This window comes from Nansenia antarctica, assembly GCF_963989245.1.
Source record: "Nansenia antarctica genome assembly, chromosome: 19".
Classification (NCBI taxonomy): Eukaryota; Metazoa; Chordata; class Actinopteri; order Argentiniformes; family Microstomatidae; genus Nansenia; species Nansenia antarctica.
In genome coordinates this window covers 16,232,879-16,258,699 of record NC_137692.1, presented here as the reverse complement: position 1 = coordinate 16,258,699, position 25,821 = coordinate 16,232,879, and the positions used below count along the sequence as shown (strand labels likewise).

The 25,821-nt window shown below is 46.0% G+C and overlaps 2 protein-coding genes across 2 annotated transcripts in view; one reads left to right on the top strand and one right to left on the bottom strand.

Annotated features, from left to right (window-relative positions):
• Window positions 1-1,148: 1,148 nt before the first annotated feature.
• Window positions 1,149-3,931, bottom strand: cnrip1b (cannabinoid receptor interacting protein 1b; the record flags this gene model as incomplete). Its single annotated transcript, XM_080548785.1, has 3 exons — window positions 1,149-1,313; window positions 2,456-2,600; window positions 3,753-3,931. The coding sequence occupies 3 exons, from the start codon at window positions 3,929-3,931 to the stop codon at window positions 1,149-1,151; spliced, it is 489 nt and encodes a 162-aa protein (XP_080404911.1).
• Window positions 3,932-9,045: 5,114 nt separating this feature from the next.
• Window positions 9,046-25,821, top strand: part of LOC308173936 (uncharacterized protein) — a gene marked incomplete at both ends in the record, with an annotated part of 43,076 nt that continues 26,300 nt past the window's right edge. The window contains 7 exons of the mRNA XM_080548989.1: window positions 9,046-9,631; window positions 9,782-9,865; window positions 10,267-10,382; window positions 10,500-10,680; window positions 10,791-11,001; window positions 12,503-13,757; window positions 13,856-14,679. Coding sequence (XP_080405115.1) covers window positions 9,046-9,631; window positions 9,782-9,865; window positions 10,267-10,382; window positions 10,500-10,680; window positions 10,791-11,001; window positions 12,503-13,757; window positions 13,856-14,679 — 3,257 coding nt within the window. The remainder of the gene's footprint in view (window positions 9,632-9,781; window positions 9,866-10,266; window positions 10,383-10,499; window positions 10,681-10,790; window positions 11,002-12,502; window positions 13,758-13,855; window positions 14,680-25,821) is intronic.

Below are 25,821 nucleotides of genomic sequence, written 5' to 3'. Positions count from 1 at the left end.
GTTCACAGTGTTATCAAAGTTCATAGTTGCATGTCAAAATAAATGATATGTTTTTCAAAATATATTGCAGTTATTTGGTAGTAGAAAATCTAGTTTTAAACCAAACTAAATAATGCTTTTCATTTGACAAAAATGCAGCAATCTTTAGATCATTTCTTGCATAATTGGTTCACCAAGATTATAAAAGAGACAAATAAGAAAAATCACAAACAAGTATGCCCAGTTCACAAATATGATGAATGGGTCTAAACAATACAATCATTTGTCAAAAATATTTTGTCAAATCTTTCTAAACACATGTATGCCTTAAAGCCTACTGCTTGCTTGTACTCTGTAGAGGTAGAAAGACAAGACATGGGATTCAGTTTTCACCAAACAAAAACACTAGAGAAAAAATCTTACTATAAATATACATCATACATTACACCATATTAACATATGTTATATATTATGTTATGGTACATGTGGGAACACAGTACATGTGGGAAAACTAGGGTTAGGGTTAGGTGCTAGTGTGCTACGGTTAAGGTTAGGGGTAGGGTTAGGGATAGGGATAGGATTAGGGTTAGGGTTAGACATGCCAGCATGGACCAAATCGACATAGCACCTAACCCTAACCCTAGTTTTCCCACATGTACCGTATTCCCACATGTACAGTAACATATATGTATATGACACACAAAGGGTTTACAAAGAACGTACTGCCATCATAGTGACTGAATACACTTGAGGCTTAGCAGATGACACAAAAGAACAGTACCACAGAAAGTAGGGCCTCTTCATGATATGCAGAGCCTTTAAAGGTACACTATGGAAGTTGAATTGGTAATTTTATAAATGATCAAATCTTTTCTGTTGACTGTGTGGTTATAATACACATATGATATAACATCATCAATCAATTACTTGCCTCATTAAACCAGACAATAATTAGGCTAACAAACTTTGGCAAAATGTGGTTATGCTCATGGACATGGAGAGGTGTACTCCCTTTCTGAACAATGGTGCAATTTCTGGACAATTTCTGGCAAATCTTCCACAAAAAATCTTCCACAATGGGACAGTCCACTTGTTGGCCTGGAAGATTCACATCAGAAGAAAGTTATTTCTAAATTCTTGATGTAATCTTCTGATGCTCCATTTCTCCGTCAGATGAACATCTCCTTGTTGACCCACATAAGTGTGCGCGTCTCGCTGGGCTTGCACTCATATTCAATACTGTTGAAGCTGTTGCCCCACTGACAGTGGTCCCTCTTTTTATAGTTGTAGTACTTCACCTGCCATACTGTCTCAAACAGGCCAGCCTCTGTGAACTGAGAGATCAACACAGACACAGTCACTGCCGGGCTTTAAAGGGATAGTTCACTCTAAAAATCATTGTTTGTGATTATTAACCACATACAGTATCTTCATTCCAATAAGGGTTGGGTCAGTTGAATTGAATTGAAATAAATTACAATTGAATGATTTCAAATAGGGCATTCATTCTCAATTATTTCAAAACTAAACTGTTTTTTTTTTTTTTTTTTTTTAATCTCTTCCTGAATTGAAATTGAATTACATTTTATATTGAATATTAGAACATATAAGTGTCAAGATAATCAAAATCAGATGCATTCGGATTTCCTTGTGCTCCATGCTTTTTCACACACTTCTAGCTGCTAGGGGTGTAACGGTTCACAAAAGTTTTGGTTCGGTACGTACCTCGTTTTTTAATTCACGGTTCGGTACGTTTTCGGTATAGCCAGGTAAAAATGATCCCAAAACATATAATCGTGTTTTTTTGGTTTAATTATTAAACAGTGGTTTACTGAACAAACAGGGGTTTTTCTTAAATAAAATAAAGTCTGTCAATACTGCTGCAACCAGCTGCAACCTACTAATAACCCTCCCTGTCCCTAGCTCTTTAGCTGTCTAGTTTTAGGTTTTTGTAGTTTTAGATTCTCTTAGACTGTTTTAGACCAGTTTTAGTTTTAGACTATGTAGTTTTAATTTAGTTTTAGTCTATATTGACGGAAAGTTTAGATTATTTTAGACTATTTTAGACTAGTTTTAGACTATGTAGTTTTTAGTTTAGTTTTAGACTATGTAGGCCAGGTTTTGTATTGTATTTGTTTGTGGTGGATGTTGTATGCCTGTGAACAGGTCACACTTGAAAATGAGCCCTTGCGGCTCAATGTGTTTTTTACCTGTATAAATAAAGGTTAAATAAATAAATAAAATGCCATGGGGAGCTGGGTTTGCATTTCACTCTGTTTTATCTCTGTACCTGTGATGTTCTCAGAGCAAATTTACAAACGTAGCACCTGAGATTAAAGTACAAGGCTGTATTCGTTGTCCGAAAGACCCGTACCGAAGATTTTCGGTATGAATACGTGAACCATTACACCCCTACTAGCTGCACATTTTGTCTTCTCTTTGTAACATGTTTGTCACCCATATGTTGGTTTATTACCTGTATGCTTATTTGGACGGGCTGTCTTTCACCACTCTTGGTGTGTGCCACTCCCTCTGTGTCATACACCCCTGTGTAGACCACGGACTGGGGGTCTTTAGATGTCTGCTCCATGGGGAAGGTCACTCCACCTATACTCATGGCACTGAGGACAGGACCACAACAAAAGAGTCATTAGTATTATTTTCAGCGTTTGCAGAACCGTGTCTTATATATTCTATTATATCTGTGACTGATCTGTATTGAACTGCGTCCGACTGTTTCAATACATCCATAAAGCTAAATATAAAGCTTTGGCCTTGGCTCAGGGACCACGTTACATTATTAAGCGTACTACACCGAACCTTCCCTGCTACACTTCACCTGCATTTGACCTCTCCGCAGAGACCTGGGTTCAAATCCAGGTCGATATGACCGACCATGATGATATGACCGACCATTATTGAACCCAGACAAGATTAATTCATCAATGTTGATATTAACATATATGTTGCACACTTAAACAAAAAGGATATCAATGGATTAATCTTAATCATGAAAGCACACACTGACACATATGGTGTGACAGATTCTTACAATCCTTCCCACACCAGTTGCAGACAATAAATAACATTTTAATTTTGCAGATGCTATCTCTCTAACGAAAAGTATGAGCTGATTAGGTGTCTCTGGTGTGTCTACTCATAGGCCTACTTGTATTAAACATGTTCGCTGCCAAAAGTGGCTATTTTCTTTTGGCATAATGAAGAAATAAGAGGTTTGGGGAAAGGTGGTTACATAAAAACCTTAACCAACTTTTTAGCTACACAGTTCTTAAAGTAAGTGTGTGTTTGTTTAAACATTTTCTGTTGGATGCATAGAGTTGCATAGAGTTGTATAGTTGAATAAACGTTGTTATCAAGGGGTTTTATGAGACTGCAAAAGGGGTTGCAAAAGTCTCAGGCGCTGTTACAAATAGAGTACTAATCGCTACTGGATTTGAGCCGCGCAATCTGGACGCGCCTTCTGTTTCTCGACGCAATCCGGCAATCCGAGAGGGCTCTCACGAAACGCACGGAATGTCCAACATGTCCAACATTTTGTCGACGATATTAACGCTCACACTACTGTATTTTTGCAAATAGACCTGAATGTTGTGATTGTGCATTGACGAAGAGTAGGCTATAGATACGTGTGAATCTAATAATGCTGTCAGTCTAAAACCATGGATGATTTTGGAGTGTGCATAAAAGAATGCACAAATCACATCGCATTTCGACGACTGAAAATGTACTACTATACTACTACTAATACTTACGTGGCCTCTGCAGCCCCGGGCTTTATAACGACCTCAAAGTTATACTTTGATCCCGTTAGCAGTTTTATAGTCCGGGTTTGGCCGAATCTCGCTCCGTCTGATTTGAAGAACACAGCCGAGTTATTGGGTTGCATTTTCATTGCGATTCCAATTTTAATCAGTTGCAGGACGTCAGCCATTCTCCTTGGATTGTTGTGCTAAAATGTTGCTTGTTGATGAATGACGCTTCTTGGAATAGACGCACTACAGACGCACGCAGATGTGAACCCGCTATGTAGAATAATATTGTGACGTGAAAGAAGCACGGGTTTGAACCATAAAAAACTCATCGCCGAGGGCGAACGAACGATATACAATGTTCACACACTGTCCCTATTCGTAATCCCGTAGGCTACACACACACACAACATAATCCTCCGTGTAGCAATCCAATAAGAAAGAGGAACAGTAGATACACTACTAATACACTGTTAATTCATGATTTGAATATCTGTTTCCGGTAAAAACCGAACCTAAAGGACCCTGTCAGAATCGACGTGCACAGGCATGCACGCATACATTACACACACACACACACACACACACACACACACACACACACACACACACACACACACACACACACACACACACACGCACTTTATTATTTAAATTTTTGGCATCGTATTCCAAAGTGACTTACAATCGATGCATTTGACTAAGCAAGTGAATCATAAATTCACCAGTTGTAGCAGGAAGAGTAATGTATCTCAGGCCAGGGGCCATTGGCAGTCGTCCTGATTTATATATATATATACATTTCTGTCATATATCATACCTCCACTATGATTGGAAATTAAGTAGTGTCCAGTTGTGGAACTGCAGATTAATACTGTACATGTGGGAAAACTAGGGTTAGGGTTAGGTGCTAGGGTGCTACGGTTAGGGTTATGATTAGGGTTAGGGTTAGACATGCCAGCATGTACCAAGTTGACGTAGCACCTAACCCTAACCCTAGTTTTCCCACATGTACCGTAGGCTAATCATACCTCCACTATGATTGGAAATTAAGTAGTGTCCAGTTGTGGAATTATATTTAGCAGTAGCAATATTCAGAGTCTGGGGCAGTTCTTGGGCGTTCTGCCCTGCTGGTTGCGCGATGCAGGACAGCTGTGAAAGGAGACAGACCAGGCAATGTTCAGGCTACCGTTCAGACATACAGCGATCCGGTAAATTGCATGGAATTACATGGTCTAAGTGATCATTACATGATCTTTTGCACTCGTAAAAAACATAAACCCAAGGCTGGCGGTCATAAAACTGTAACCACTAGATCCCTTAAATCCTATTCTAGTGAGGCCTTAAACCATAAACTGGAGAATCAAGACTGGTTAGATGAACTAAAAAGCACACAGGTTGAGGAGGCATGGCTAGGTTTCAAAACCAAATTCCTAAATATTATTGACAGTATAGCCCCCATGAGAACCACCAGGGTTAAAGCCCGATCGGAACCATGGATGAATTCGGACATTCTAAATGCTATGAAAGTCAGAGACCTAAAATGCTCTGAAGTTCAAAAATGTAAATCAAAATTAGTGAAACACTTAAACGAAGATCTCAAAACCCACTTTGAGAAAATTAAAAAAACAATGCAACAAACTATGCAATCAGGTAATTACCATGACCAAATCTGCTAAGAAAAAATACCTCGATAACAAAATCGAAGAAAACTTAAACAAACCACGTGACCTTTGGAAGCTACTTAATAGCCAACTAGGTTGCAGTCAAAAACTCAAAACCAGGTCTACAAACATCAGCATAAAATCTGGAGATTCTCTCTTTACAGACAAGCTGGATGTGGCTAAGTGCTTAAACACTTTCTTTACAACCATAGCCACTAAATTAGTAAACAATCTACCACCCCACTCAGGGCGTTATGGTGTAGAACACATCCGTGCGTTCTACAATAAACTGGGTGTACGCAAAGATGATTTTAAACTCTCCATGGTGTCAAACGATGAGGTGTTTAAAAAGCTGGGCGCTCTACACTCAGAAAAGGCCACGGGCCATGACAATATTCCAGCCAGATTTCTAAAAGACTCAGCTGCCTCCATTACCCCAATCATCACCCACACACAATAAACCTCTCCATCAAACAGGGACACGTCCCCCTTGACTTTAAAATAGCAAGGGTAACCCCACTGTATAAAAAAGGAAGCAAATTAGACCCAGGCAACTACCGACCTGTTTCTATTCTTAATTCCATCTCGAAACTTATGGAAAAAATAGTTTATGAACAGGTTGATAGGTACCTTACCGAAAAAAATCTGATGTATGAATTTCAATCAGGATTCAGAACATCCCATTCCACTGACACATGCCTTCTCTATTTGAACGACCACATCAACCATGAGGTGGACTCGGGCAAGTACTGCGGCATGGTCATGCTGGACCTCCAGAAGGCCTTCGACACAGTAGATCACCACATAGATAAACTGAAAGCAATTGGGTTCGATAGAACATCGGTGAGCTGGCATCCTACTTAGAGGGGAGGGAACAGGTGGTTAGTGTGAACGGAACACTGTCCCCCCCCCTCCCAGTGACCTGCGGCGTTCCACAAGGAAGCATATTGGGACCTTTACTGTTCCTAATATATGTGAATGACATGTCATCAGCATGTGATTGCAATTTGTTCCTGTTCGCGGATGACTCGGCTCTGCTGGTCTCTGACAGGGACATATTGCAGGTGGAAAAAGCGCTAAGCACTGAACTGAGTAGAATCTGCATCTGGCTAGCTGACAATAAACTATCAATACACCTAGGTAAAACTGAAACCATCCTATACGGATCCCCATCTAAACTCAGAAAGGCTGAAATTTTTAAAATAAAAGTGGGTAACATTAATATCACAAGAAAAGAGGATATTACATACCTGGGCTCCATCTTAGAGGCAAATCTTTCCGGAGATAAAATGGCAGCAAAAGTAATCAAAAAAGTGAACCATAGAACTAGATTCTTGTACAGGATATCCTCACTTGTCAGTAAAAACACACTGAGGACCCTATCAGGAGCTCTCATTCAATGTCACTTCGACTATGCCGTAACATCATGGTACTATAGAACCACAAAGGCCCATAAAACAAGACTCCAGACAGCCCAAAATAAACTGGTTAGGCTTCTGCTAGGCCTCAACCCTAGGACACATCTAACCGCTGCTCATTTTTTGAGCCTTGATTGGCTACGAGTAGTTGACAGAGTGCAGCAGCTTGCACTGGGCCTGGTCTTCAAGATACGCTACACCACAAAGACACCCAAGTACCTGTCAACATACTTCCAAAAAGTGAACAACGTCCACACATACAATACCAGAGGAAGCTCCACGAACCACGTTCAACCGCGTTGCACCACAAACAAGGGGTTAAACTCGTTTGCAAACTATGCAGTAAAAATGTGGAACGCCCTTCCTATAATCTTAAAGGAGTGCAAAACACTGCCCACCTTCAAAACCACTCTCAAAAAACATTTACAGGAGGCTGCAATCCGTAACTGGACCCTCTAAATCAAAAATCAGATTAAAAGACCCGAACTACCCACTGTACATACTTTGTGTTTTGTCCCCCGCCCCCACCTGTGGTGTATGTCCCCACCTGTCCTACCCGCTGTACATACCTTATGTTTTGTTGTATTGTTCTTCCCATGATGGATGTATGTTTATCTTGTAGATAGTAATAGTTATTTGTCTGTATTATCTTGTAGATAGTACTAGTTTTTTTTGTCTGTCTTACATGTAACGATGAATTGAGAATCAAGGACCCCAATTGAAATAAGCCAGTGGCTTTCTTGGGTTTTTATCCTGTTAGTTGACCTTGTATGTAATATGTACTTTCATGTACCTACTTCTGCAAATCTTCTAATAAAGTTTTAAATCAATCAGTCTCGACCAGGGTAATAGGCTAGGTGCACGATCTCCACTACTTTCTGAAAGGCACCTTGCATGAACATATCCTGTCTCACTCTATTGGTTTAATTGATTAATCAGCTGTGCGGTAAACTGTTGGAACACACAGTGCACAGCTGATTAATCAATTAAACCAATAGAGTGAGACAGGATATGTTCATGCAAGGTGCCTTTCAGGAAGTAGTGGAGATTGTGCACCTAGCCTATTGCCTGGGTGGATTTCCGTGGTCAGTCGCGTTCAGACATACGGCAACCCAGGAAATTGCATGGAATCTACTGGGAAGGCTTGTATGTGTGAAAAAGGGGCTTAAATGTGATCTCAGTGATTTGGACCGTGGCATGATTGTTGGTGCCAGGCGGGCTGGTTTGAGTATTTCTAAAACTGCTGCTCTCCTGGGACTTTCACACACAACAGTCTCTAGAGTTTACTCAGAATGGTACATAAAGAATCCATCGAGCGGTAGTTCTGCCGACGGAAACGCCTTGTTGACGAGAGAGGTCAACGGAGAATGGCCAGACTGGTTCTAGGCTATGGTAACTCAAATAACCACTCTATACAATTGTGGTGAGCAGAAAAGCATCTCAGAATGCACAACGTGTCACGCCCTCTACCTCTAGGTAGTGGGCAATGCCTCTCTCTCTCTCTTTCCCTCTCTCCCCCTCTCTCTCTCTCTCTCCCTCTAATTGGCAGGAGTGGCTTCAGGTGTGCGTTTTGTCCGGCTGTTCACTATTACCTCATCGTTAGCCCTGCATAAAGACCCGTTCCAGCCTTCACTTCTCTGCCAGATCGTAGCTTCAGCTTACCGTAAAGATACGCTTCCAGCTCCCCTACCTATTTACTACCCTGCCTGTACCTGCCTCCTACTTACCCCTGTTTTGCCTTTACCCCCCAGTACCCCTACCGTACTCCTGCTACCTGCCCTCCTGCCTGCCTGCCTGCCTGCCCTCCTGCCTGCCTGCCTGCCCTACCTGCCCTCTTGCCTGCCTGCCCTACCTGCCCTCCTCCTACCTGCCTGCCTGCCCTACCTGCCCTCTTGCCTGCCTGCCGACTACCCCTCCTGCCTAACCCCCCTGCCTGCCTGCCGACAACCCCTCCTGCCTAAACCCCCTGCCTGCCTGCTGACTACGCCCCCTGCCTGACCCCCCGCTTGCCCTACGACCATTCTCTGCCTACTTCCTAAAATAAATCATACTTTATTTTACTTTAACCTGTCTCTGTCTGTGTCTGCGCTTGGGTTCCCTATCTGACCGTAACAGTACGATCTGGCCTTGGAACTGAACCCAGCAGACACAGCATCGGTCCTACGAGCCCTCACAGAACAGGGCAGACTGCTGGGGCAACACTCTGATGCCCTTATGGCCCTGGGAGGGCAATTCTCTACCCGTACTAAACGCCTGGAACGGCTAGAGGAGGTGTTTGTGGAGATGAGCAAAGACTTTAAGAGACTCACTTCCACGGTCATCGGATCCGACACCACTCACAGCCCCCCTGCTCCTTCCCCTGGTCCTCCTATGCCCGTTCACGCACCGTCCCACTCTCCACCCACGACTCCACTCCCCGAGCGCTATGGTGGCGACCTCGGTTCTTGTCGTCCGTTTTTACTACAGTGCTCCTTACTGTTCGAGCTACGACCCCAGGCTTTTAGCTCGGACCGCACTCGTATTGCGTACCTCATTGGACTATTGAAGGGTCCCGCTCTCGACTGGGCCGCGACGGTCTGGGAGAGACAGACAGTAACTTGCGATTCTTACCAAGACTTCGTTGGGGAGATGCGCAGGGTCTTTGACCATCCTGTCGCTGGTCGGGACGCCACCAGATGTCTTCACTCCCTCCATCAGGGGACCCGTAGTGTGGCTGAACTAGCCATCGAATTCCGTACCCTCGCGGCGGAGAGCGGGTGGAATGACGAGGCTCTCCAGAGTTCCTTTTCACAAGCGCTTAGTGAGAGACTTAAGGACTAACTTGCTTCCCGGGACGAACCAGAGAGTCTGGAACAACTCATCACTTTGGCTATTCGTCTTGACAACCGTTTTCGGGAGCGCCGTAGGGAACGGTCTGAACATCAGGTAGTGCCCACTTCCTCCTCCTCAGCCCCGCCCCGATCCTCTCTCCTGTCCTATGCCGGATCCTCCCGAGTACGGACGGAGATGGCCGAGCCTGAGCCCATGCAACTCGGTAGGGCTCGCTTAACAGCAGAAGAACGTACTCGCCGAGTGACTTCCAAGGCTTGCCTATACTGTGGGCTTATGGGGCATTTTCTGTCGTCTTGTCCTCTCCGCCCGCTAAACGAGCAGGCTCGACCGTAATTGACGAGGTACGTTCGAGCCAGACCTATATGTCTACCCCTCTCTCTCGTCCCCAACTTCAGGCTCATCTTCTGTGGCTTGGCCAATCCCAGCCCTTTTCTGTCCTTATTGACTCCGGGGCAGATGAGAGTTTTATGGATATTGATGTGGCACGGCAGCTGGGGATTGAACTGGTCCATTTAGAAACACCTCTCAAAGCTAAGGGACTCAATGGCACCTCCTTAGCCCAAATTGAGTTTAAAACCCCCCTTGTTACCCTCTTCCTGTCAGGCAACCATCGGGAGGAGTTGAGTTTCCACATTATTGCATGTCCCCTCACACCCTTGGTACTCGGCTATCCTTGGCTAAAGACCCACAATCCGCAGATTGACTGGCCCACAGGCCAGGTTAGTTCTTGGAGCCCTCACTGTCTCACCCATTGCCTTCGTGCTGCTCGGAGCTCAGCCCCCACCAAGACACTCCCGCTTCATGAGCCTCCTGACCTAACCTCTGTGCCTGTGCAGTACCACAACCTCGCTCCGGTGTTCAGCAAACACCATGCCCAGTCACTACCCCCCCGCCGCCCTTATGATTGCGCCATCAACCTCCTTCCCGACACACCCCTTCCTAGTAGCCGGCTGTTCAATCTGTCCCGGCCAGAGCGTGAGGCCATGGAGACCTACATCCAGGACTCATTATCCGCCGGTGCTATTCGTCCTTCTTCCTCTCCTGTGGGTGCTGGGTTTTTCTTTGTGGGGAAGAAGGACGGCACTTTGAGGCCCTGTATTGATTATCGATTACCCCCCTCCTCAAAGAGGTGTTCGACACAGTAGGGCCACACATCCTCTCAATAATAAACAGCTCGCTGGCCACTGGCATTGTTCCGCCCACCCTCAAACAAGCAGTGGTACAGCCTCTCCTTAAGAAACCCAACCTGGACCCTTCCAACCTCAGTAACTACAGACCCATCTCCAAGCTCCCAGTCGTGGCCAAGCTCCTGGAAAAGGCTGTCCTCAGCCAGCTATGGCCCTACCTCCAACAGAACAACATCCTGGAGAAGTTTCAGTCTGGCTTCAGACCTGGCCACAGCACTGAGTCGGCACTTTTAAAGGTTTGGAACGACCTCCTCCTCATCGCAGACTCCAGGAAATGGGCTGCCCTGGTCCTCCTGGACCTCAGCGCAGCTTTTGACACCATAGACCATGCCATCCTCTTTAATCGACTCCAGCAGGAGGTTGGCATCACCGACACCGCCTTGTCCTGGTTCAAGTCTTACCTCAGCAATAGAACCTACGCCGTCCACATAGCAGACAGCTCCTCCAGACAAGCCAACCTCACCTGTGGGGTCCCTCAGGGCTCCATCCTCAGTCCCATCTTGTTCTCCCTCTACATGCTCCCCCTCTGTCTAATCCCTCAACGCTACCAGATCTCATTCCACTGCTATGCGGACGACACCCAGCTTTACTTATCAATCAACACTGACGACCCCGCCGATCTGATGCGCCTGATGGACTGCCTCCACGAAGTGAAGGAGTGGATGGCCCAGAACTTCCTACAGCTGAATGAGAGCAAGGGGGAAATCCTCCTCATCGGCAACACCACCGCCATCACTCAGCTCAGCACCAACATGGGAAACCTGTCCACCCTTGTCAGACCACATGTCAAGAACCTCGGTGTCATCTTTGACTCCGAGCTCAACCTTAACCGACAAGTGAGCTCCGTCGTGAAGTCATGTTTCTACCAACTACGTATCATAGCCAAGATCAAGTCCTTCCTCACCCCCAGTGACCTGAGGAGGGTCGTCCTCATGCTAATTTCATCTAGGCTCGATTACTGCAACTCACTCTATGCTGGACTTCCTGATAAGACCATCTACCGCCTGCAGCTAGTCCAAAATGCCGCTGCCAGGCTGGTGTCAGGCACTAAAATGAGGGACCACATCTCCCCTGTCCTCATCTCCCTTCACTGGCTCCCAGTAAAGAAGAGAGTGAAGTTCAAGATCTGCACCTTTGTCTACAAAGCTCTCAACAGTCTCGCCCCACCCTACATCAAGGACCTCCTGGACCTGTCTTCCACCTCAAGGCCCAGGCTCAGGTCCGACGCCCAACTCAGCCTGAGGGTCCCCCGCACCAACCTCAAGAGGAAGGGTGACCGTGCCTTTGCGGTGATAGCACCGACCCTGTGGAACGCACTCTCTTCCGCCATCAAGTCTGCCCCCACTCTGGACTCCTTTAGAGCCAAGTTAAAAACCCACCTCTTCGTCAATGATGTTCCCTAAGTCTACTCCCTATTTGTTGTAAATTGTATCCCTTGAGATGTTCGTTTAAGTAGTCTGTGTCTGTTTGCTTTCTGTGTTCCTTGTCCTTGTCCTTGTCTTTATCTGTTCCTTTACCCGGGCTGCGCCCCGGGCCGATGTAAAAGTTGGATGGGGGGCGCATTATAAATAAAATTAACATTAACATTAACATTAACATCGAGGCCTTAATAACATCACTGTCAAAAACAAGTATCCTTTGCCTCTTATTAGCTCTGCCTTCGCCCCCCTTCACGGCTCCACCATCTTCACCAAACTGGACCTGCGCAACGCTTACCACCTGGTCCGCATCCGTGAAGGGGATGAATGGAAGACGGCTTTCAACACCCCCCTAGGCCATTTTGAGTACCTAGTCATGCCTTTTGGCCTTACCAACGCCCCCGCGGTTTTCCAAAACCTCATAAATGACGTTCTTCGAGACATGATTGGAATTTTTGTTTTTGTCTACCTGGATGACATTTTATTTTTTTCTAAGGACCTTGCCACCCACCAGCAACACGTCCGCCAAGTCCTTCAGCGGCTGCTGGAGAATCGCCTGTTCGCCAAGGCGGAGAAATGTGAGTTCCACGTCCCCTTGGTTTCCTTCCTGGGCTACATTATTGCCCAGGGCGAGGTTCAGATGGACCCCACCAAGGTCACCGCGGTTACTCTTTGGCCCGCCCCAACCACTCTGAAGCAGTTGCAGCGGTTCCTGGGCTTCGCCAATTTTTACAGGCGCTTTATCCGGGACTATAGCCGCATCGCTGCCCCTCTCACAGCCCTCACCTCAACCGCTGTATCCTTTCGGTGGACTGAGGAGGCTGAGAGAGCCTTTAAGGACCTCAAGGAACGCTTCAGCTCCGCCCCTGTCCTCATCCAGCCGGACCCTGACCTACAGTTCGTTGTGGAGGTGGACGCTTCGGACACAGGTGCGGGAGCTGTTCTCTCTCAGAGACCCAAGGCGGACAGCAAGATGCATCCCTGTGCTTTCTTCTCTCGCCGTTTTTCCCCCGCAGAGAAGAACTATGATGTGGGAAACCGGGAGTTGTTGGCAGTTAAACTGGCTCTGGAACAGTGGCTTCATTGGCTGGAGGGTGCGGTCGTCCCTTTCATTGTTTGGACGGACCATAAGAACCTGTCCTATATTCAGTCTGCCAAACGGTTGAACTCCCGGCAAGCCAGATGGGCTCTCTTCTTCGGGCGTTTCAATTTCAGTCTTACCTACCATCCTGGGTCCCGCAACATCAAGCCTGATGCACTTTCCCGTCAGTTCACGGGGGACGAGACCTGCTCAGACCCGGAACCTATCCTACCTCCCACTTGCCTTGTGGCAGCGGTTACTTGGGAGATCCAGTCTCTGGTGCTCCGTGCACAGCTTGACCAGGCTGATCCTGGCAACGGCCCAGAGAACCGCCTGTTCGTCCCTGACGCTGTTCGCTCCCAGGTCCTACAGTGGGGCCACAGCAATCGCCTGACCTGCCACCCGGGGGTAAACCGCACCCTGGCCTTCCTACGGCAACACTTCTGGTGGCCAACGATGGGGGGGATACCCGGGAGTTCGTCTCGGCCTGCCCCGTCTGCGCACAGAACAAGAACCTGCACCGGCCTCCCACTGGTCTCCTTCAGCCCCTGCCGGTTCCCCGTCGCCCCTGGTCCCATATATCTATGGATTTCGTCACCGGACTACCACCGTCCGAGGGAAATACCACCATCCTGACGGTGGTAGATCGCTTTTCCAAGGCTGCTCATTTTATTCCGCTGCCTGGCTTGCCCTCGGCAAAAGAGACGGCTCAGCTGATGGTCCTTCATGTCTTCCGCATTCACGGACTACCTTCAGACATCGTATCGGACCGGGGCCCACAATTTACCTCTCAATTCTGGAAGGCTTTCTGTACCCTCATTGGTTCCACCCTCAGCCTGTCATCAGGCTTCCACCCCCAGTCCAATGGACAGTCGGAGCGGGCCAACCAGGACCTGGAGACCGCCCTGCGCTGCCTGTCCTCCTCCAACCCTACTACCTGGAGCCAACAATTGCCCTGGGTGGAGTACGCCCACAACTCCCTTCCCAACTCCTCCACGCTTCTTTCACCCTTCCAGTGCGCCCTCGGATACCAACCCCCTCTCTTTCCGGACCAGGAGGAAGAGGTCGGGGTACCCTCGGCCCAACATTTTATTCGCCGTTGTCGCCAGACCTGGAAGAAGGCTCGGACTACCCTGGTCCGCTCTGTGGCCAGGTATAAGCGCCAGGCTGATCGCCATCGTGTCCCTGCTCCCCGCTACCAGGTTGAACAGAAGGTCTGCCTCTCCACCCGAGACCTACCCCTCAAAGTGGAGTCTCGAAAGCTAGCCCCCAGATATATCGGACCCTTTCCCATCAGCAGGATTATCACCCGCTCTGCTGTTCGCCTCTGGTTGCCCCGCTCCATGCGAATTCATCCTACCCCCTGCCCATCCTACCCCCTGCCTACCTGCCGACTACCCCTCCTGCCTAACCCCCCTGCCTGCCTGCCGACAACCCCTCCTGCCTATACCCCCTGCCTGCCTGCTGACTACGCCCCCTGCCTGACCCCCCGCTTGCCCTACGACCATTCTCTGCCTACTTCCTAAAATAAATCATACTTTATTTTACTTTAACCTGTCTCTGTCTGTGTCTGCGCTTGGGTTCCCTATCTGACCGTAACACAACGCGTCGAACCTTGAGGCGGACGGGCTACAACAGCAGAAGGCCACATCGGGTTCCACTTCTCTCAGCCAAGAACAGAAAGCTGAGGCTGCAGTGGGCACAGGCTCACCAAAACTGGACAATTGAAGACTGGAAAAACATAGCCTGGTCTGATGAATCTCGATTTCTGCTGAGGCACACAGATGGTAGGGTCAGAATTTGGCGCCAACAGCATGACTTCAATTCCTACGCTCATCACCTCCTTCCACAAGGAGCACCCAGACCGCCCTAGGGTTGTGCCAGGTGGCACTCGTAGAGGGGGGGGGAACTGTCACGCCCTTTACCTCTAGGTAGTGGGCAGTGCCTCTCTCTCTCTCTTTCCCTATCTCCCTCTCTCTCTCTCTCTCTCCCTCTAATTGGCAGGAGTGGCTTCAGGTGTGCGTTTTGTCCGGCTGTTCACTATTACCTCATCGTTAGCCCTGCATAAAGACCCGTTCCAGCCTTCACTTCTCTGCCAGATCGTAGCTTCAGCTTACCGTAAAGATACGCTTCCAGCTCCCCTACCTATTTACTACCCTGCCTGTACCTGCCTCCTACTTACCCCTGTTTTGCCTTTACCCCCCAGTACCCCTACCGGACTCCTGCTTGCCTGCCTGCCCTCTTGCCTGCCTGCCCTACCTGCCCTCCTCCTACCTGCCTGCCTGCCCTACCTGCCCTCCTGCCTGCCTGCCCTACCTGCCCTCCTGCCTGCCTGTCCTACCTGCCCTCTTGCCTGCCTGCCCTACCGGCCTGACCCCTGCCTGCCTAACGACTACTCTTCCTGCCTAAGCCCCTGCCTGCCTGCCGACTACCCCTCCTGCCTAACCCCCCTGCCTGCCTGCCGACAACCCCTCCTGCCTATACCCCCTGCCTGCCTGCTGACTACGCCCCCTGCCTGACCCCCCGCTTGCCCTACGACCATTCTCTGCCTACTTCCTAAAATAAATCATACTTTATTTTACTTTAACCTGTCTCTGTCTGTGTCTGCGCTTGGGTTCCCTATCTGACCGTAACACAACGCGTCGAACCTTGAGGCGGACGGGCTACAACAGGAGAAGGCCACATCGGGTTCCACTTCTCTCAGCCAAGAACAGAAAGCTGAGGCTGCAGTGGGCACAGGCTCACCAAAACTGGACAATTGAAGACTGGAAAAACATAGCCTGGTCTGATGAATCTCGATTTCTGCTGAGGCACACAGATGGTAGGGTCAGAACCGTGGAACAATGGACAACCCCCCCCATCCCCCAATCCTCACCCCCCTACCTGGTCTACACTCTGAGCAAACGCAATGTTATTATGTCGCCCCCACCCCCTCCCCCCCGCCTAAATCTACTGGTGTTTTTGTACCCCCCCCCCCCCCACCATGACCACACACTGTACATACTTGTTGTTTTGTCCCCCCGCCCGAACTACCCATTGTACATATTATATGTCTGTCCCCCTGCCCGAAATACCCACTGTACATACTTTGTGTTTTGTCCCCCGCCCCCACCTGTGGTGTATGTCCCCACCTGTCCTACCCGCTGTACATACCTTATGTTTTGTTGTATTGTTCTTCCCATGTTGGATGTATGTTTATCTTGTAGATAGTAATAGTTATTTGTCTGTATTATCTTGTAGATAGTACTAGTTTTTTGTCTGTCTTACATGTAACGATTAATTGAGTAGCAAGGACCCCAATTGAAATAAGCCAGTGGCTTTCTTGGGTTTTTATCCTGTTAGTTGACCTTGTATGTAATATGTACTTTCATGTACCTACTTCTGCAAATCTTCTAATAAAGTTTTCAATCAATCAATCAATCAATGGCGCCTACAGCATGACTTCATGGTTTCAACCTGTCTTCTGTCAACAGTCCAAGCTGGTGGAGGTGGTGTAATGGTGTGGGGAATATTTTCTTGGCACACTTTGGGCCTGTTAATACAAATTAATCATAGCTTGAATGCTACAGCCTATTTGAGTATTTTTGCTGACCATGTGCATCCTTTCATGGCCAATTATTTTTTACTACTTCCAGCATGATAATGTACGATGTCACAAAGCAAAAGTCACTGCATCTGAATCCAATAGAACACCTTTGGGATGTGGTAGAACGGGAGATTCACAATTTTAAAGTGCACCTGAAAAATCGGCAGGAATTGCATGATGCAATCATGGACCATCATGGACCAGAATCTCAGAATCTCAAAGGAATGTTTCCAACATCTTTTGGAATCAATACCATGAAGAATTGAGGCTGTTTTTAGAGCAAAGGGAGGCCCTACCCAGTATTAGTATAGTAATAATAAATAGTTTGGTGACAGTATTATATTTAGTGCCAATTTTGTGAATTCCGAGTGGTTTGCCCATATTTTCATGCATATGTGAACGCTCCAAATGAAATGAACCAAACTGAATAGTGGGCATAGAAAACACACTGCCACCTAGCGATGTGACGGTGTAATTGCAGCGCGGCCTACGCAGAAGTGTAAAGTGCGAGAGCCCTTACGTAGCACGTAGCACGTGGAACGTAAGCACGTAAAAAAAAAAAAAAAAAAAAAAAACGTTTAAATAGGCCTTTCGCAGCTCCACCAAGCGGGTTAACTCCTCTTGGTGTAGCGTTAGCGCGGCCGGTTGCTATGCGGGAGATCGGGGTTCGACTCCCGCATGGAAGGGCCAGGAATTCGCCCGCGCATGGAAGGAAGGAAGGAAGGAAGGAACTCGCTGCTCCACGCAAGGGAGTTAACTCTTTTGGTGTTGTGGTTAGCGGCTATTGCAAAACATCACGTTTGACGTCAGGCTTAACAACCGGATAGCAACGCGTTACATTTGCTCACCTCTAATGGACTTTTTTAATTTTATTTTTTTAATCCTTTTGTTATCAAAAAATACATTTTACATTTTATAGTTGACAATGATTTACAAAAAGACAGTCAATGACGCAAAGCATAAAGACTTTGACCCCTGTGAGTAAAAATACATCTTTGCACTCGATCAAATTTCAGGACCCTCCTTTCATGACCTTTCCTAGATATGTGCGTTCTACCCCCCAGTATCCTTACATTTTCAAAATCTAGCTAGTATAAAGTTTTTTTGCAGTATTTGTGTGTGTTTGTGTGTGATTGCGTTAGTATCAGCCGCCACATCTTTTTTTTCCATGGCTGCAATGCTCTTCAATACCAGCAGGGGTCGCAGGGGGACACTAAGAAGTGGTGTGTTTATACGTGTCATACAATGTCATACAATGTCAGTTGCTTCTTTCATCATTGTGGATATTTTTGATTTGACATTTACATTACCGGCATCATAGGCTATTCACTATCATTGTCATGTTCTTATATCAAGTCATATATCATACCTCCACTATGATTGGAAATTAAGTAGTGTCCAGTTGTGGAATTATATTTAGCAGTAGCAATATTCAGAGTCTGGGGCAGTTCTTGTGCGTTCTGCCCTGCTGGTTGCACGATGCAGGACAGCTGTGAAAGGAGACAGACCAGGCAATGTTCAGGCTACCGTTCAGACATACCCTACATGTTATTTTACTTTAACCTGTCTCTGTCTGTGTCTGCGCTTGGGTTCCCTATCTGACCGTAACACAACGCGTCGAACCTTGAGGCGGACGGGCTACAACAGCAGAAGGCCACATCGGGTTCCACTTCTCTCAGCCAAGAACAGAAAGCTGAGGCTGCAGTGGGCACAGGCTCACCAAAACTGGACAATTGAAGACTGGAAAAACATAGCCTGGTCTGATGAATCTCGATTTCTGCTGAGGCACACAGATGGTAGGGTCAGAATTTGGCGCCAACAGCATGACTTCATGGTTTCAACCTGTCTTCTGTCAACAGTCCAAGCTGGTGGAGGTGGTGTAATGGTGTGGGGAATATTTTCTTGGCACACTTTGGGCCTGTTAATACAAATTAATCATAGCTTGAATGCTACAGCCTATTTGAGTATTTTTGCTGACCATGTGCATCCTTTCATGGCCAATTATTTGTACTACTTCCAGCATGATAATGTACGATGTCACAAAGCAAAAGTCACTGCATCTGAATCCAATAGAACACCTTTGGGATGTGGTAGAACGGGAGATTCACAATTTTAAAGTGCACCTGAAAAATCGGCAGGAATTGCATGATGCAATCATGGACCATCATGGACCAGAATCTCAGAATCTCAAAGGAATGTTTCCAACATCTTTTGGAATCAATACCATGAAGAATTGAGGCTGTTTTTAGAGCAAAGGGAGGCCCTACCCAGTATTAGTATAGTAATAATAAATAGTTTGGTGACAGTATTATATTTAGTGCCAATTTTGTGAATTCCGAGTGGTTTGCCCATATTTTCATGCATATGTGAACGCTCCAAATGAAATGAACCAAACTGAATAGTGGGCATAGAAAACACACTGCCACCTAGCGATGTGACGGTGTAATTGCAGCGCGGCCTACGCAGAAGTGTAAAGTGCGAGAGCCCTTACGTAGCACGTAGCACGTGTCACGTAAGCACGTAACAAAACAAAACAAAAAAAACAAACAAAAAAAAAACGTTTAAATAGGCCTTTCGCAGCTCCACCAAGCGGGTTAACTCCTCTTGGTGTAGCGTTAGCGCGGCCGGTTGCTATGCGGGAGATCGGGGTTCGACTCCCGCATGGAAGGGCCAGGAATTCGCCCGCGCATGGAAGGAAGGAAGGAAGGAACTCGCTGCTCCACGCAAGGGAGTTAACTCTTTTGGTGTTGTGGTTAGCGGCTATTGCAAAACGTCACGTTTGACGTCAGGCTTAACAACCGGATAGCAACGCGTTACATTTGCTCACCTCTAATGGACTTTTTTAATTTTATTTTTTTAATCCTTTTGTTATCAAAAAATACATTTTACATTTTATAGTTGACAATGATTTACAAAAAGACAGTCAATGACGCAAAGCATAAAGACTTTGACCCCTGTGAGTAAAAATACATCTTTGCACTCGATCAAATTTCAGGACCCTCCTTTCATGACCTTTCCTAGATATGTGCGTTCTACCCCCCAGTATCCTTACATTTTCAAAATCTAGCTAGTATAAAGTTTTTTTGCAGTATTTGTGTGTGTTTGTGTGTGATTGCGTTAGTATCAGCCGCCACATCTTTTTTTTCCATGGCTGCAATGCTCTTCAATACCAGCAGGGGTCGCAGGGGGACACTAAGAAGTGGTGTGTTTATACGTGTCATACAATGTCATACAATGTCAGTTGCTTCTTTCATCATTGTGGATATTTTGGATTTGACATTTACATTACCGGCATCATAGGCTATTCACTATCATTGTCATGTTCTTATATCAAGTCATATATCATACCTCCACTATGATTGGAAATTAAGTAGTGTCCAGTTGTGGAATTATATTTAGCAGTAGCAATATTCAGAGTCTGGGGCAGTTCTTGTGCGTTCTGCCCTGCTGGTTGCACGATGCAGGACAGCTGTGAAAGGAGACAGACCAGGCAATGTTCAGGCTACCGTTCAGACATACCCTACATGTTATTTTACTTTAACCTGTCTCTGTCTGTGTCTGCGCTTGGGTTCCCTATCTGACCGTAACACAACGCGTCGAACCTTGAGGCGGACAGGCTACAACAGCAGAAGGCCACATCGGGTTCCACTTCTCTCAGCCAAGAACAGAAAGCTGAGGCTGCAGTGGGCACAGGCTCACCAAAACTGGACAATTGAAGACTGGAAAAACATAGCCTGGTCTGATGAATCTCGATTTCTGCACACAGATGGTAGGGTCAGAATTTGGCGCCAACAGCATGACTTCATGGTTTCAACCTGTCTTCTGTCAACAGTCCAAGCTGGTGGAGGTGGTGTAATGGTGTGGGGAATATTTTCTTGGCACACTTTGGGCCTGTTAATACAAATTAATCATAGCTTGAATGCTACAGCCTATTTGAGTATTTTTGCTGACCATGTGCATCCTTTCATGGCCAATTATTTGTACTACTTCCAGCATGATAATGTACGATGTCACAAAGCAAAAGTCACTGCATCTGAATCCAATAGAACACCTTTGGGATGTGGTAGAACGGGAGATTCACAATTTTAAAGTGCACCTGAAAAATCGGCAGGAATTGCATGATGCAATCATGGACCATCATGGACCAGAATCTCAGAATCTCAAAGGAATGTTTCCAACATCTTTTGGAATCAATACCATGAAGAATTGAGGCTGTTTTTAGAGCAAAGGGAGGCCCTACCCAGTATTAGTATAGTAATAATAAATAGTTTGGTGACAGTATTATATTTAGTGACAATTTTGTGAATTCCGAGTGGTTTGCCCATATTTTCATGCATATGTGAACGCTCCAAATTAAATGAACCAAACTGAATAGTGGGCATAGAAAACACACTGCCACCTAGCGATGTGACGGTGTAATTGCAGCGCGGCCTACGCAGAAGTGTAAAGTGCGAGAGCCCTTACGTAGCACGTAGCACGTGGAACGTAAGCACGTAAAAAAAAAAAAAAAAAAAACGTTTCAATAGGCCTTTCGCAGCTCCACCAAGCGGGTTAACTCCTCTTGGTGTAGCGTTAGCGCGGCCGGTTGCTATGCGGGAGATCGGGGTTCGACTCCCGCATGGAAGGGCCAGGAATTCGCCCGCGCATGGAAGGAAGGAAGGAAGGAAGGAACTCGCTGCTCCACGCAAGGGAGTTAACTCTTTTGGTGTTGTGGTTAGCGGCTATTGCAAAACGTCACGTTTGACGTCAGGCTTAACAACCGGATAGCAACGCGTTACATTTGCTCACCTCTAATGGACTTTTTTAATTTTATTTTTTTAATCCTTTTGTTATCAAAAAATACATTTTACATTTTATAGTTGACAATGATTTACAAAAAGACAGTCAATGACGCAAAGCATAAAGACTTTGACCCCTGTGAGTAAAAATACATCTTTGCACTCGATCAAATTTCAGGACCCTCCTTTCATGACCTTTCCTAGATATGTGCGTTCTACCCCCCAGTATCCTTACATTTTCAAAATCTAGCTAGTATAAAGTTTTTTTGCAGTATTTGTGTGTGTTTGTGTGTGATTGCGTTAGTATCAGCCGCCACATCTTTTTTTTCCATGGCTGCAATGCTCTTCAATACCAGCAGGGGTCGCAGGGGGACACTAAGAAGTGGTGTGTTTATACGTGTCATACAATGTCATACAATGTCAGTTGCTTCTTTCATCATTGTGGATATTTTTGATTTGACATTTACATTACCGGCATCATAGGCTATTCACTATCATTGTCATGTTCTTATATCAAGTCATATATCATACCTCCACTATGATTGGAAATTAAGTAGTGTCCAGTTGTGGAATTATATTTAGCAGTAGCAATATTCAGAGTCTGGGGCAGTTCTTGTGCGTTCTGCCCTGCTGGTTGCACGATGCAGGACAGCTGTGAAAGGAGACAGACCAGGCAATGTTCAGGCTACCGTTCAGACATACCCTACATGTTATTTTACTTTAACCTGTCTCTGTCTGTGTCTGCGCTTGGGTTCCCTATCTGACCGTAACACAACGCGTCGAACCTTGAGGCGGACAGGCTACAACAGCAGAAGGCCACATCGGGTTCCACTTCTCTCAGCCAAGAACAGAAAGCTGAGGCTGCAGTGGGCACAGGCTCACCAAAACTGGACAATTGAAGACTGGAAAAACATAGCCTGGTCTGATGAATCTCGATTTCTGCTGAGGCACACAGATGGTAGGGTCAGAATTTGGCGCCAACAGCATGACTTCATGGTTTCAACCTGTCTTCTGTCAACAGTCCAAGCTGGTGGAGGTGGTGTAATGGTGTGGGGAATATTTTCTTGGCACACTTTGGGCCTGTTAATACAAATTAATCATAGCTTGAATGCTACAGCCTATTTGAGTATTTTTGCTGACCATGTGCATCCTTTCATGGCCAATTATTTGTACTACTTCCAGCATGATAATGTACGATGTCACAAAGCAAAAGTCACTGCATCTGAATCCAATAGAACACCTTTGGGATGTGGTAGAACGGGAGATTCACAATTTTAAAGTGCACCTGAAAAATCGGCAGGAATTGCATGATGCAATCATGGACCATCATGGACCAGAATCTCAGAATCTCAAAGGAATGTTTCCAACATCTTTTGGAATCAATACCATGAAGAATTGAGGCTGTTTTTAGAGCAAAGGGAGGCCCTACCCAGTATTAGTATAGTAATAATAAATAGTTTGGTGACAGTATTATATTTAGTGACAATTTTGTGAATTCCGAGTGGTTTGCCCATATTTTCATGCATATGTGAACGCTCCAAATTAAATGAACCAAACTGAATAGTGGGCATAGAAAACACACTGCCACCTAGCGATGTGACGGTGTAATTGCAGCGCGGCCTACGCAGAAGTGTAAAGTGCGAGAGCCCTTACGTAGCACGTAGCACGTGGAACGTAAGCACGTAAAAAAAAAAAAAAAAAAAACGTTTCAATAGGCCTTTCGCAGCTCCACCAAGCGGGTTAACTCCTCTTGGTGTAGCGTTAGCGCGGCCGGTTGCTATGCGGGAGATCGGGGTTCGACTCCCGCATGGAAGGGCCAGGAATTCGCCCGCGCATGGAAGGAAGGAAGGAAGGAAGGAACTCGCTGCTCCACGCAAGGGAGTTAACTCTTTTGGTGTTGTGGTTAGCGGCTATTGCAAAACGTCACGTTTGACGTCAGGCTTAACAACCGGATAGCAACGCGTTACATTTGCTCACCTCTAATGGACTTTTTTAATTTTATTTTTTTAATCCTTTTGTTATCAAAAAATACATTTTACATTTTATAGTTGACAATGATTTACAAAAAGACAGTCAATGACGCAAAGCATAAAGACTTTGACCCCTGTGAGTAAAAATACATCTTTGCACTCGATCAAATTTCAGGACCCTCCTTTCATGACCTTTCCTAGATATGTGCGTTCTACCCCCCAGTATCCTTACATTTTCAAAATCTAGCTAGTATAACGTTTTTTTGCAGTATTTGTGTGTGTTTGTGTGTGATTGCGTTAGTATCAGCCGCCACATCTTTTTTTTCCATGGCTGCAATGCTCTTCAATACCAGCAGGGGTCGCAGGGGGACACTAAGAAGTGGTGTGTTTATACGTGTCATACAATGTCATACAATGTCAGTTGCTTCTTTCATCATTGTGGATATTTTTGATTTGACATTTACATTACCGGCATCATAGGCTATTCACTATCATTGTCATGTTCTTATATCAAGTCATATATCATACCTCCACTATGATTGGAAATTAAGTAGTGTCCAGTTGTGGAATTATATTTAGCAGTAGCAATATTCAGAGTCTGGGGCAGTTCTTGTGCGTTCTGCCCTGCTGGTTGCACGATGCAGGACAGCTGTGAAAGGAGACAGACCAGGCAATGTTCAGGCTACCGTTCAGACATACCCTACATGTTATTTTACTTTAACCTGTCTCTGTCTGTGTCTGCGCTTGGGTTCCCTATCTGACCGTAACACAACGCGTCGAACCTTGAGGCGGACAGGCTACAACAGCAGAAGGCCACATCGGGTTCCACTTCTCTCAGCCAAGAACAGAAAGCTGAGGCTGCAGTGGGCACAGGCTCACCAAAACTGGACAATTGAAGACTGGAAAAACATAGCCTGGTCTGATGAATCTCGATTTCTGCACACAGATGGTAGGGTCAGAATTTGGCGCCAACAGCATGACTTCATGGTTTCAACCTGTCTTCTGTCAACAGTCCAAGCTGGTGGAGGTGGTGTAATGGTGTGGGGAATATTTTCTTGGCACACTTTGGGCCTGTTAATACAAATTAATCATAGCTTGAATGCTACAGCCTATTTGAGTATTTTTGCTGACCATGTGCATCCTTTCATGGCCAATTATTTGTACTACTTCCAGCATGATAATGTACGATGTCACAAAGCAAAAGTCACTGCATCTGAATCCAATAGAACACCTTTGGGATGTGGTAGAACGGGAGATTCACAATTTTAAAGTGCACCTGAAAAATCGGCAGGAATTGCATGATGCAATCATGGACCATCATGGACCAGAATCTCAGAATCTCAAAGGAATGTTTCCAACATCTTTTGGAATCAATACCATGAAGAATTGAGGCTGTTTTTAGAGCAAAGGGAGGCCCTACCCAGTATTAGTATAGTAATAATAAATAGTTTGGTGACAGTATTATATTTAGTGCCAATTTTGTGAATTCCGAGTGGTTTGCCCATATTTTCATGCATATGTGAACGCTCCAAATTAAATGAACCAAACTGAATAGTGGGCATAGAAAACACACTGCCACCTAGCGATGTGACGGTGTAATTGCAGCGCGGCCTACGCAGAAGTGTAAAGTGCGAGAGCCCTTACGTAGCACGTAGCACGTGGAACGTAAGCACGTAAAAAAAAAAAAAAAAAAAACGTTTCAATAGGCCTTTCGCAGCTCCACCAAGCGGGTTAACTCCTCTTGGTGTAGCGTTAGCGCGGCCGGTTGCTATGCGGGAGATCGGGGTTCGACTCCCGCATGGAAGGGCCAGGAATTCGCCCGCGCATGGAAGGAAGGAAGGAAGGAAGGAACTCGCTGCTCCACGCAAGGGAGTTAACTCTTTTGGTGTTGTGGTTAGCGGCTATTGCAAAACATCACGTTTGACGTCAGGCTTAACAACCGGATAGCAACGCGTTACATTTGCTCACCTCTAATGGACTTTTTAAATTTTATTTTTTTAATCCTTTTGTTATCAAAAAATACATTTTACATTTTATAGTTGACAATGATTTACAAAAAGACAGTCAATGACGCAAAGCATAAAGACTTTGACCCCTGTGAGTAAAAATACATCTTTGCACTCGATCAAATTTCAGGA